General features: G+C 35.9%; 1 protein-coding gene across 1 annotated transcript in view; it reads left to right on the top strand.

Annotated features, from left to right (window-relative positions):
• Window positions 1–14,094, top strand: part of LOC100256907 (DNA ligase 1) — a 36,538-nt gene that overhangs the window by 18,519 nt on the left and 3,925 nt on the right. Inside the window, exon 8 of the mRNA XM_002272647.3 lies at window positions 1,122–1,253. Coding sequence (XP_002272683.2) covers window positions 1,122–1,253 — 132 coding nt within the window. The remainder of the gene's footprint in view (window positions 1–1,121; window positions 1,254–14,094) is intronic.

The following is a 14,094-nucleotide window of genomic DNA, read 5'->3' as shown; positions in this document are numbered from 1 at the left end:
GGAGCACCATACCGCTCTCATTTTAGTTTGCATATGGTAGAGATGTAGAAAATTCCAAAATATTTTCTCCCTTATCATGATTTGAATGATGACCAGATTACAGTGCTTCAGGAGGATCTTATTTATTTATTTAATTTATTATTTTTATTTTTTTATCTTTGCAACCTATGATTCAGTGTTTAGATGTCTTATCTCATTTATGTACAGTTTTTTATTACATTTGTTTATGTACATTTATTGAAGCAATAAATATGCATCTTTATGTTTTGCTCTTCTCCTTTAGTTTTATTACCATTATAAAATAATATCTTACTTGAATGTATTGGTAATTGACTTTCCATATGATCATTTATTTTAATATTCTGTAACTTGAAATGCTGGAACAGAATGCATATATAAGGAAAACGCCTGATGTTGAACCTCTATGTATTAACTTACAGAATGCCTGATGCTATCATGATAAACTAATTGCATGGATGTTTCCCACTCATGGACTATTTGCATGGATTCTTGTGTCAGATTGATTTCATCATTAATGGATGGTTAAAGGCTTAATGAGCAAAATAGTGCTATTTTTTATTTCAAGAAACTTTAATTTACTTCATATTTATGGACTTTTAATTAGTAATGTCTAGGAAAGTAAAAGAAAATTTGTGGGGTCGTACCAAAATCTATAAACTGTTAGAATTTGATGCATTCTTCACATGGGTACTTTCTCATAACCGTGTATGCAACATTGACATAAATACATAATTCATGCAAACCTTCTTATTATTTTCTTTGTTTGAAGCTATTCTCTTAGTTCATTTATGGTTTTGCAAAAGTTATCGAATATATGAAATGCTCTGGATTTGTGAGATTAACAATTGCATTGTTAGTATATTATTTTTCATTCTCTTTGTTGTTCGTATCATAATTGCATACACCAGCTTTACTTCACATACTGTGCTTTCTTTCCATCTTACTAAGAGTAAAGTACTCTATTTTTTCTCCCCCCGTGGCTTTAAAACCTTCTTGATAGGTCTAAATATAGAATATTCAATTAGACAATTAGATGTTTCATGAAACCTTTTCAACTTATTTGTTTATACATTTTCTTCACAAATAGATGTTTATGGCAGGTCCTCAGCACCCGTGCTCGTAAAAATGTGGTTATGAGTGAAATCAAGGTTGATGTTTGCATATTTGCTTTTGACATTTTGTATCGTAATGGCCAACCACTTCTTCAAGAGCAGCTCAAAATTCGTCGTGAGGTACATCTAATTCATTGTTGCTCAATTATCTCACAACACTTTTCTTCATTTTGAGAAATAACAATTTGTGTTTCCCAGGTTTAAAATTTAATGCTTTTCTAACATATTTCAAGGTTATGCATGTAACATAATGTCATCATATATCCCAATGTTTTTTTTACTCTCTCTCTCTCTCTCCTTCTCGATAGGGAAGTAATATTGAATATCATTAAAAAAGCTCCAGGAAAAATGATGCACTATCCAAGTGCACAAGATGTATGAAAAGAATGCTGGAAGGCAGAAAAGAAAGAAAAAAGGTGGCTCTCTCCAAGTACAAAAGATACTTGGAGGACTTTCAGTGTCTTTGGTTAATATGTTTCTTAATATGCCAACAATGGTGGCACTATTCATGTTTCTCTGTACTTCTCTAACATATTTTATCTTCAAGGTTATAGTTGGCTGTGCTGTTTATGATCTTCTTGTGCTTGCCTATCAAAAAAACTATCCAAGCACACAAGATGCATACAAAGAGTGCTAGAAGATAAAGAAATAAAGACACATAAGAAAGGGAAAAATGCCCTACACTCTTCTAAAAAGCAACCCTTCTAACACCACTCAAATAAAATTTGAGGAAGAACTCCTTCAGTATCTTTCAAAAAGCTTCATTGTTTAAAAATTCTGTCATTGCAGTTTTCCAAATGTACCAAAACGACCAAAGGCAAGCATCCTTCATACCCTGTTACACCACTGCCCACAAAGTTCCAGTGCCACCTCAATTACAATTCTTTAATCCACCATAGGAAACCCATAAAAAAATCCAAATAAGGAGTGCAAAAGATCTCACAACATGTGAGACAAGGCAGAAATGATGAGAAAATGGTTTTCCATCTCCTTGTTCTTGTTGAGGCAGCATCAGATAACCAAGATTTGATGGACCTCACCTTATGAGCTGAAAGTATGTTAGGATTGTCTCCTAGGGCTGGGCTGTGAGGGATAAAGTTGTTGCTGAGTGGGGCTAATGATGGAAAATTTATTGTTTATGTTGCTAGATGGAGTCTGATTTTGAAGGTCCTTCCACAATCAAAGAGGTGTGGGGCTCATGAAACCGGGTTTCTTTGCTTGGGAGGTGGCATGGGAAAAAATATTGAGAATGGAGGCCTTAGCTAACCAATGTTGAAGAGCAATGAGGAATCAATGAACCAAATTCTTCTTCATTGCGAGATAACAAGGAGTTTGAGTTTGGGGCATCTTCTATTCTCACTTTTTGGTTTATCTTGGTTGCTTCATTGGTTGTTGCATTAGGTGTTTTTGTAGTAACATGAGTTGTGTGGGGAAGAAAACTAGAAAATTGTGGAGCTTGATCTTTGTTGTGTTTGCTTTGAACCATATGGCAGGAGCATAATCATTGAAAACCATTCATAGAAAATTGAGGACATCCAAAGGAGTGGGGAGTTCAGTTACATCATTGAAGGGCACTTGTCCAATCCATTTTTCTTTGATCCAAAGCCTTTCTGGGTGCAGATTGAATAATTGCTAGATTTTCTTGATTTGATTTAGCATTGCTATTGTAGTTTTGGATTTTTTTCCCCTAGCCTTTTGGAACCTGTGTATACTTCTTGTGTATTTGGCGGGTCCCTGTTTTGATTGGCTCTTCTTAATAAAATGTCATCTGCTTATAAAAGAAAAATGATCTTCTCCTACATTGCCTCCAAAGCAAGCATGGCTTAAAAGGTGCTTATTTACCTCACACATCCTTAAGAGGGAATGAGTAGGAAATCCCATAGGATAATAATAGCATGACTTAACATTAGAAGCACCTCTTGCATCCATCCATATTAACCTATCCTTAATACTGCCTTAAACAACCAAAGAATGAATGTGTTGAACAACAAGCCCATCATACTCAAAGCCTAATAAAGAAAAATCTCATAAAACAGAGGTTTCCTTGTCCTGCTTGACACATCCTACCCATAGAACTGCCATCATAGCTTTTTTATGAGAAGTAAGTTTAATAAAAAAGAGGACGTATTCTTTCACAGGGAGTCTAAACACCATTATCAAACCAAAACATGGCCTTCAACCCATTTTCCAATAAAGTGCTTGTTCTAAGCCAGAAATCCTTCCAACCTCTTCTAATAGCTTTCCACTACCTATTATGAACCCCTTCCCCCCTTCCTCGGAACACCACTCCCATCAATCTCCATAAATTTGGGAATGTGATTCTTGAAGGAGAGAGGGAGGGAGTGCTAAACTCTCTTTTAGATCCTCTAAAAGAGGTGAATGGAACAAAATTAGTGAGGGATAATGGGGGCTTGGCAATTCCTTTCCATTGTCTTGGAATTTTAACTTTCGCCGCAATCTAACGGATTCAGAAATTGATGTCCTTTAGAGATTAATGTCCTCTCTTCATTCTGTGCTTCTTTCCCCTTTTTCATCAGACTCAAGAGCGTGGTCTTTGTCTTCGTCAGGCTCGTTTTCAGTGAAATCTTTTTTCTATGCATTGTCAAGAGATTCAAATCCTTTAATGTTCCTTCCGGCCAAGTTTTTATGGAGCTCAAAAGTCCCTTCAAAGGTTAAGGCCCTCGCTTGGTTAGTAGCACATGGGAAGGTAAACACTAATGACAAGTTGCAATTGAGAAGACCCTACAAAGCCCTCTGTCCTCAATGGTGCATTCTTTGCAAAGGAAATGGAGAGTCGATTGACCACCTTTTTCTTCATTGTCCTGTCACCATTGGACTTTGGCACAGGTTGTTCAATCTAGTAGGTGTGATTTGGGTTCCTCCAAGGAGCGTTGAGGATATGTTGGTTATTTCTTTTAAAGGCTTGGGGAACTCAGTAAGAGGCAAGATTCTTTGGCAAATTGCTTGCCTTACTTTGATTTGGATGGTGTGGCAAGAAAGGAATAATAGAATCTTTGAGGATAAAGGGAGAACGGAAGAGGAGGTTTGGGATTTGATTCGGTTTTACTCGTCTCTATGGGCTTCTTGTACTGAAGCTTTTAGAGGAGTTCCTCTAAGCATTCTACAAATCAATTGGATTGGGGTTTGCGTTTCAAGAGTTTGAAGTTTGTTGGGTTCTCTTTTGTTTCTAGATTTCTATTGTTGGGTGTTCTCCTTGTTTCTTGTGTAGGAAGGACTTCTCATCCTTCCCTTGGTTTTTTTTTTCTTTCTGTTGTTTCTTTGTTCTCTTCTGTATTTGTTCTTTTATTAATATAAGCTTTATCGTTTCTGATCAAAAAAAAAAAAAAAAAAAATAATGGGGGTTAGGCATTCAAGCTGAGTGGATAGGGGAACAACTTTCATGTGGAGGTGAATAAAGCCAAATTATTGAGGGGTGATATAGGCATTCAAGTTGAGGGGCAACTTTTGTATGGAGTCCTTATGTTCAAGAAACAATGGGATAGGGCACCAGCTTATAATAGAACCAAACTGGTTGTTTCTAATCCAACGACCTATACAAATGCTTCAAGTCATTCCCATCATTTTGTGGTCGGTCGTGTCCTCCATTTGCAAGCATTAATCTTTTATGGAGCTTTGGGCAATATCTTTGATGTAGGACAACCCTAGGATGGTTGCCTATACTTAAGGGTAGGTGGGTTAGGGTTTTATTTTTAGGGTATAAGAAGAGGAACAAAGAATAAATTTTATGGTAGAGAAAAATATAAGATAAGAAATAGAGAAAAAGAAAAAAACAACGAAGAAAAGATCAAAACCTTAGAGTCTCATTAAAGTCTTCTAGGAGTCTCACTTAGAAGAAAATCAATGGAGTCTCACCATTGAGGGTTGCAACCTTGCAATGAAAGAAAACATATTATTATTAATATCAATCATCCCTTTGATTTACATTGATTAGCCCATTTATAGGCTTCTTTAAGAAATTCAAAATTTACTAGGACTTTAATAACCTGTTATGATTCTAATTCCAATTATAACATCCAAAGTCTACTAGGACTCTAATAACCTATCATGACTCAAATTCTAATTATATTATAACTTAACTAGTTAATCCTAATTAGACTTCAACAAATACCAATGCTAATTCAATTCTAATTAATATTAATCCTACTTAAAGTTTACTTAGGTCTTCCCTTTCCTCCTTGAATAAACTTTAAAAGGCTTCCCCCATCAATTCCCCCTGGCTTGAAAGAACTTGGCTTCGACGAATTAGATGCTTGATACTATTAATAGAGATCGGGGTTAAGCTTTTGAAAATCCGTTGTCATAATCCATGTATTTTTAGAGTGTGGTTTGCCTCACCATTTCACCAAAAATTTTTGGTATCCACCTTGTCGAGTAGACACAAGTTGATCATTAAGAACATACTCGATCTCAAGACGTGGGCTAAGAGTAGGTGGTAATTGAAGATCCAACTCTTCACTTGCATCGTTGTGATGGCCATGATAGATACACAAATCTTCCACATTAAATATTGGACTAAAATGCAAGTCTAAAGGGAGTTCTAACAAATAAGCATTCTCACTCAACCACTTTAGTACCTGAAATGGACCTGTTTTCTTAGCTTGAAGCTTTTGATATGTGCTCAAATGAAATCTTTTTGGACGTAAACGAACCATCACTAGATCACCTTCTTGAAACTGAATATATCTTCGATGTGCATGTGTTGTCTCTTTATAGTTCTCATTGCTGATTTTGATTTTTTTCTCGTACCTTTTCATGCATATCCCGTATATGACATGCAAATGCATCACCATCCTGGCTGGTGCAGACAGAAGTAGGTAATGGTATAAGATCAATAGGTTGCTTAGGTTTCAAGCCATATGCCACTTCAAAAGGTGAGTACCCAATGGTACGATTAGTGGAACTGTTGAAAGCAAACTCAGCTTGTGGTAAGACATTGTCCCAATTTCTTAATTGATCTCTCACAATGCATCTCAAAAGATTACCAAGGCTACGATTGACAACTTCTGTTTGTCTATTAGTTTGAGGATGAAAAGAACTTGGAAATTTTAATTGAGTACCTAGCTTGGCCCACAAGGTTTTCCAAAATTGATCTGATACCCATATTGATGTAGGACAACCTTAGGATGGTTGTCTACACTCAAGGGTAGGTGGACTAGGGTTTTATTTTTAGGGTGTAAGGAGAGGAATAAAGAAAAAATTTTATGGTAGAAAAACTTATAAGATAAGAAATAGAGATAAAGAAGAAACAATGAAAAAAAAATCAAATCCTTAGAGTCTCACTAAGGCCTTCTAGGAGTCTCACCTAGACGAAAATCAATGGAGTCTCACCATTGAGGGTTTCAACCTTGCAATGAAAGAAAATATAATATTATTAATATCAATCATCCCTTTGATTTACATTGATTAGCCTAGTTATAGGTTTCTCTAAGAAATCCAAAGTCTACTAGGACTCTAATAACCTATCATGATTCTAATTCTAATTGTATTATAACTTAACTAAATAATCCTAATTAGACTTTAACAAATATTAATCCTAATTTAATTTCAAGTAATACTAATCCTACTTTAATTGTAACTAATACTAATTCCCTTTCTTGATATATATCTTGGAGATTCATCCTCATCAATTCCCCTTGACCTGAAAAAAAACTCGACCTCGAGTTTTAGTGATTTTTCACAGTCAATTGAAATTCCAAGTAATGCCTTCCACCATTTCTTTCTTCGTCATCTCTTTCCCATGGTAAGACAAGATCTCAAAATCTCTTGAACTTGTTCAATTTCATGCAAGACAAATATTGGACTTCGAAAAGCTTTTTGATGTTGTACAACAAGTTGATAATTCTTGAAATAATTATGTGTCTTTAACAAGCTTGTGGAAAGTTGTTTCCCACATTCTTCTTGTACATTGTCTTATGGAAGAATAAGATTTTTGAATTCCCTATGTTCAAAAGAAATTTTAGCAGATTCTTCATGTTTGCCACCACTCACGATAATGTTTGGCCTTAGGAAGTCAAGAATTGATTCTTTTGAAGCTTCTACAACTTCCTTGAGCTCTTCTACTGGTTGATCTAGGATTAGTTCCATCACCTCTTGCTTTCTAGATTCATCATTGATGATTTCTTCCTCCTTTCTAGTAACTTTGACTTGCTTTTTAGTAAGAGTGTTTGATGGCTCTTCTTCTAGTTTCAAGGGTGCTAATTTTTCCTCTGGTTGCTTATGTGGTGGAATTTCCTTCATTGGACGAAGGATCTTCTTACGCCCATTATACACAAGTGTGTAAATGTTCTCATATCCATCATGTTGGACCCTTTCATCAAAAAGCCATGGTCTTCCAAGCATAATATGGGAATTGATGGGGGAAAACCCATCAACCTTCAATGATGAGACTCTATTGATTTTCTTCTAGGTGAGACTCCTAGAAGGTCTTAGTGAGACTTTAAGGTTTTTGATCTTTTCTTCGTTGTTTTTTCTTTCTCTCTATTTCTTATCTTATATTTTTCTTTACCATAAAATTTATTCCTTGTTTCTCTTCTTATACCTTAAAAATAAAACCCTAGCCCACCTACCCTTAAGTGTAGGCAACCATCCTAGGGTTGTCTTACATCAATTTTGGTATCAGAGCAAAAATTCTTGGCATGAAGGCATATGTAATTGAGGAGTGGAGCAACATATGCAAACATGGTTGAAGGCTACAACTTTTTTATGCAGCCATTGGTGAACATACCAAGGCTAAATGAAGAGGAGGATTGTGATGTACTAGCATCTTCCGTACTCGTGTTGCTTGCCAAGGGAGACTATGTACTTTGATTATTGATGAAGGTAGTTGTTTCAATTTAGCTTTAGAGGAGCTTGTTGAGAAGCTTAATCTAAAGACAGAAGATCATCCACATCCTTATCAAATAGCATGGGTAAATGACACATCTATTTTGGTGAGTTCTCATTGTTTAGTGACGTTTAATTTCAGTAATAATTTTGAGTTATTAGCATGGTGTGATGTTTTGCCAATGAAAGCTGCCCATATTATACTTGGAAGACCATGACTTTTTGATGAAATGGTCCAATAGGATGGATATGAGAACATTTACACACTTGTGCGCAATAGGTGTAAAAAGATCCTTCGTCCAATAAAGGAAATTCCACCACATAAGCAACCAGAGGAAAAATTAGCACCCTTGAAACTAGAAGAAGAGCCATCAAATACTCTTACTAAAAAGCAAGTCAAAGTTACTAGAAAGGAGGTAGAAATCATCAATGATGAATCTAGAAAGCAAGAGGTGATGGAACTAATCCTAGATCAACCAGTAGAAGAGCTCAAGGAAGTTGTAGAAGCTTCAAAAGAATCAATTCTTGACTTCCTAAGGCCAAACATTATCGTGAGTGGTGGCAAACATGAAGAATCTGCTAAAATTTCTTTTGAACATAGGGAATTCAAAAATCTTATTTTTTTACAAAACAGTTTGCAAGAAGAGTATGAGAAACAACTCTCCACAAGCTTGTTGAAGACACAATTATTTCGAGAATTATCACAACTTGTTTTACAACATTGAAAAGTTTTTTAAAGTCTAGTATTTGTATTGCATGAAATTGAACAAGTTCAAGAGATCTTTATATCCTGTCTTAGCACGGTAAAGAGACGACAAAGAAAAAAGGAAGGCATTGCTTGGAATTTCAATTGACGTGGAAAATCACTAAAACTCGAGGTTGAGTTTTTTTTTCAAGTCAGGGAGAATTGATGAGGATGAATCTCCAAGATATATATCAAGAAAGGGAATTAATATTAGTTGCAATTAAAGTAGGATTAGTATTATTTGGAATTAAATTAGGATTAATATTTGTTAGAATATGATAAGAATTAGCTAGTTAAGTTATACTATAATTAGAATTTAAATCATGATAGGTTATTAGAGTCCTAGTAGATTTTGGATGTTATAATTAGAATTAGAATCATAAGGTTATTAGAGTCCTAGTAGACTTTGGATTTCTTAGAGAAGCCTATAAATGGACAAATCAATGTAAATTAAAGGGATGATTGATATTAATAATATTATGTTTTCTTTCATTGCAAGTTTGCAACCCTCAATGGTGAGACTTCATTGATTTATCTTTTAGGTGAGACTCCTAGAAGGCCTTAGTAAGACTCTAAGGTTTTCGATATTTTATTCATTTTTTTTTCTTTTTTTTTTTCTATTTCTTATCTTATATTTTTCTCTACCATAAAATTTATTTCTTGTTCCCCTTCTTACACTCTAAAAATAAAACCCTAGCCCACCTACCCTTGAGTGTAGGCAATCATCCTAAAAATGTACTTTCATGAGCCCTAGTATTGTATTTCTAGGCTTTGTTGTGTCTTCTAAGGGTATTGAAATAGATCCGGAGAATATCAAAGCTATTGTTGATTGGCCAGTACGAACAAATATCCATGAGGTGTGAAGCTTCCATGGAATGGCTATATTCTATTGACGATTTATTTGAAATTTCAGCTCTATTATGGCCCCGATTACTGAATGCATGAAACCTAGTTTATTTATTTGAACCAAGGCGGCCAATAAGGCATTTGAAGAAAATCAATGGAGTCTCACCATTGAGGGTTGCAATCTTGCAATGAAAGAAAACATAATATTATTAATATCAATCATCTTTTTGATTTACATTGATTAGCCTATTTATAGGTTTCTCTAAGAAATCCAAAGTCTACTAGGACTCTAATAACCTATTATGATTCTAATTCTAATTATAACTTCCAAAGTCTATTAGGATTTTAATAACCTATCATGATTCAAATTCTAATTATATTATAACTTAACTAGCTAATCCTAATTAGACTCCAACAAATATTAATCCTAATTTAATTCAAACTAATACTAATCCTACTTTAATTGCAACTAATACTAATTCCCTTTCTTGATATATATCTTGGAGATTCATCCTCATCAATCTTACTCATGTACCATCATGGTGCAATTTCTTCAAGTTTTGTGGCCTTAAAATTTTTGGTAAGATTCTTGTTCATGGGTGACAAAGGCCACCAAGATAAGCAACCCCAAATCTTGAGATGCAATGCTTCTAACTGATAAGGAACCTTTCAGTTGGGACACTATGCCATGCCTTTAGGACATGTTTCATTAATAAAGTTCTTAACTTACCACTTCTTCATGGATCTGTTGTTATCCAAAGGGGCCTTTACTTAGAGTGAAGGATAGGATGGATGCTCTGAATTGTGCTTGGACCAATTTCTATTTTCTGGTGATTGGGAGGTCCATTTCTCTTTCATATTTCAATTGTTACTTCTAGAACTTGTGTTTGACCACTCACCTATCTTGCTCGATTTTAGGGGGCTCATAGAGGGCAAGGCATTTTTCAAATTCAAAAACATGTGGAGGATGGGTAGAGGGCTTTGGTGAGCTAGTCAAGGCTTGGTGGCAAAGTTATGAGGTTAGGGATAACCCTAGTTTTTTGTTTGAGATGAAGTTGCAAGCTTTGTAAGGTAACTTAAAAAAATGGAACAAAGAGGTTTTTGACTATGTGTCAATTTGCAAAGAGATCACTTTGGAGAAAACAAAATTTTAGGACAACAAAGGAAGGGAAGGTCCTTGTCTGAAGAAGACAAGTTTCTTCACTCTATGGCAAAACATAAATATAGCCATTTAGCAATCATGGAGGAAATTTCATGGGGATAGAAATCAAGGGTTTTATGAGTTAAGGTAAGGGACAAAAACACAAAGTACTTCCATTGGATGACCAACACTCACAAGAGAGCCAATCTCATAAGCAAGCTTAAAGTGAATGGAATTTGGCTTTCAAAGGACATAGATTTGAAGAGAGGAATCTCAAATTATTTTCAGTCCATGCTTGAGAATACCCATCTAAGGAGACCTAAGCTAGAGGGAGATCTATTCAAGCTCAGTCAAAGCTCAAAATGTTTGGAAAACCCCTTTGGGGAGGAGGAAGTGGTAGCCTCTCTTTCAGAGTTGGGAGGCGATTAAGTGTCTGGTTTAGATGGTTTCTCCATGGTATTTTGGAAATTTTGTTGGCCTATAGTGAGCAAGGAAGTGATGGAGATTTTCAAGGGGTTCTACTTGAAGGAAAGTTTTAAGAGGAGTCTCAATGCCACATGTTTGTTTCTTATTCCTAAAAAAGGAGTGGTTTGAAGATATTAAGGACTTTGGGCCGGTTAGCCTTGTTAGGAGCCTTTGTAAAATCCTAGCCAAGGTTTTAGTGAATATACTAAAAAAGGTGATTGCCAAGGTGGTGTCAAGGAATCATAATGCGCTTGTGGAGGATAAACAAGTTCTTGATGCAATTTTGATTGCTAATGAGACTAGCTTCGAGAAAAAGAAGCTCTAGAGTGGGATTGGTGTGTGAGCTAGACTTGGAAAAAGATTATGATCACGTGAATTGGAACTTCCTCCTTTTAGTCATGGAGAAAATGGGTTTTGGTTCAAGATGGTTGAGGTGGATTCAATCATGCATTTCTTTAGTGAGAATGTTGGTTCTTGTTGGTGGTGCTCCAACGAAGTTCTTTCGAAGCTATAGAGTTTTAAGGCAAGAGGACCCTCTTTCCTTTTATCTGCTTATTCTACTTATGGAGGCTTTTAGTTGTTTAGTCTCTAAGACTGTTTAAGAGGGTTTTTAAAGTGGCTTTAAGTTTGAAGGTACAACTGTTATAAGGGTGGATGTCTCCCATTTTTTGTTTGCAGATGATATCTTGTTTTTTTCCCCAAGACCAATGTTAAACAACGGAAATATTGGAACTGGACTCTTCTATGTTTCGAGCTCATGTCAAATTTGAAAAGGTTGCAAAAGAGTGAGATAATTCTGATTGGTGAAGTGAAAGTTTTGGACATTTGGATTCTTTGTTTGGGTACAAGGTTGGAGGGCTTTGTTCCATCTATCTTTGTTAGTGTTGGGTGCTTCTCGTAAGTCTTGTGTAATACAGGATTTAGTTGAGGAGAGGTTTAAAAGAAGATTGGTGCCTTGAAAGAAACAATATTTATAGAGGGGAGGAAGATTGAACCCTAATAAAAAGTAGCCTCTCAAGCCTTTCCATATACCTCATGTCCCTTATTGTGATACTTAGGAAAGTAAGGGGAGGGCTAGAAAAACATCAAAGGATTTCTTATGGGATAGTCATTTTGAAGAGAGAAAAATGCACCTCGTGAACTAGAGGATACTGTAATGGTAAGAGGAATAGTGGTATGGGGATTTGAAAGTTGGATGTTCTTAATAAAATGTTGTTAGGAAAATGTTTGTGGAGATATACCCTTGAGTATGATTGCTGGTAGAAAACTATAGTCCAAGGCAAATATGGAGAGAGAAGGTGGGCGGGTGGCAGGGTTGTGTACTCTAGAGGTGAGAGAAGCTTTCGGTATGGGTTTATGGAAAACAATTAGATAATGGGAAGAATTCAGCCATGGGACCTCTATTTTGGTTAGGAGGGGCCTCAAAACCAAATTCTGGTTGGATAGGTGGATGGTGTTCCCTTTTGTTTAGGATTGCCTCTAATAGCAATGTAATAGTAGCTGACTTATGGACAACAAGGTGATCGTGCTAGGGAGGGAGAAGGCTCTTGGTCCCCCTTGTATAGAAGACATTTTCAAGATGAGGAGCTAGGAGCTTTGATGCAAATCATGGAGCTCATCCACAAGGTGAGTGTGCTAGAGTAGGGGAGGATATCTTGCTTTGGAGGGAGGAAAGGACGGGGACATTCTAAGTGAAATATTTCTATAACTCCTTGCATGATGAGAATCAAGCCATGTTTCCTGCCAAAGAAATTTGGGGCAAGAGGTTTTTTTTTTTTTTTTTTTTTTGCTTGGGAGACCACATGGGAGAAGATCCTAACCATTGATGTTCTTTTGAGGAGAGAATGATTGATAACCAATGGATTTAGTCTTTGTAAAGCTGGTGAGAAATTAACAAACCACGTCATTATCCATTGCAAAAGAACTAAAAAGATGTGGGACATGTTGTTATCCTTCTTTGGGCTTCGATGGGTATTTCCAAATTCTTTGAATGAGCTCCTTTTGGGTTGGAAGGTGAAAGGCATGGACAAAAGGTGGAGGGTGTGAAGTATGGCCCCTCTTTGTTTAGTTTGGTGTGTGTGGCGGGAAAGAAATAGATCTTCAATGGGGTAGAGCTCAACAACCTTAAGCTACAAGAAGCCCTAATTAGGTCTCTCTTATGGAATGGTATGGAATCTTGTTGAGGAGGGATTGTGCTTCTCTGTCGGACTTTATTGATGATTAAGATTATAGATGGTGGTTGATAGTTGTTCTTGTATTTGGTGTCTCTTCTTTTTTGTCTAGGTGGCTCCTTTTGTATACTCTGTGTACATAGAGTGTTCCCCCTATTTTTGATTGGTGCTTTTAATATACCTTTTTGTTTGCCTATCCAAAATAAATAAGTAAATGAATAAATACTTACCACTTCTTCATGCATCCTCTTACAGATTTGGGAACTGTTGAGCAATAGTGCTAATCCATGCTTCCAATAAAAGAAGAAAGTGTCATGGCCATGGAAGTACCAAAATCTTGCTTCATCACCTGCCCTAACTTTAATCTACTTTTATCTTGCAACATATCCAAGTAATTTCATGATTGTGTTTCATGAAATCCTGCTATACTCACCACTACAATTTCTTTAACCAACATAGTCAGTTAGTGGAGCTCTCTATTCATGGTTATGAGTGAGTTTTTTTTTTCTTGTTCCTACTGAACGTTACTTTTACTAGGCCTGGCTTAAGTTTCTTTTCTTCCAAAACATTTCAAATCGTCTATTTTGTTTTATTTTTTCTTGGTGCTTATTATGCAGTCCCATATATTTTATGTGAAAAGGGTGGTCCCTTGACTGAATGTAGTCCAACGTATTTGTTCTAGTAGACTTTAGCCATGACTTCTTGCAAACTATATCTTATGTTGTTAGTTTTCCATTGAACATAGTCTTA

The sequence above is a fragment of the Vitis vinifera genome, chromosome 6, assembly GCF_030704535.1.
Source record: "Vitis vinifera cultivar Pinot Noir 40024 chromosome 6, ASM3070453v1".
In the NCBI taxonomy this organism is placed as follows: Eukaryota; Viridiplantae; Streptophyta; class Magnoliopsida; order Vitales; family Vitaceae; genus Vitis; species Vitis vinifera.
Note: the sequence above shows the minus strand (reverse complement) of the source record. Positions and strands in the feature narration are given on the sequence as shown.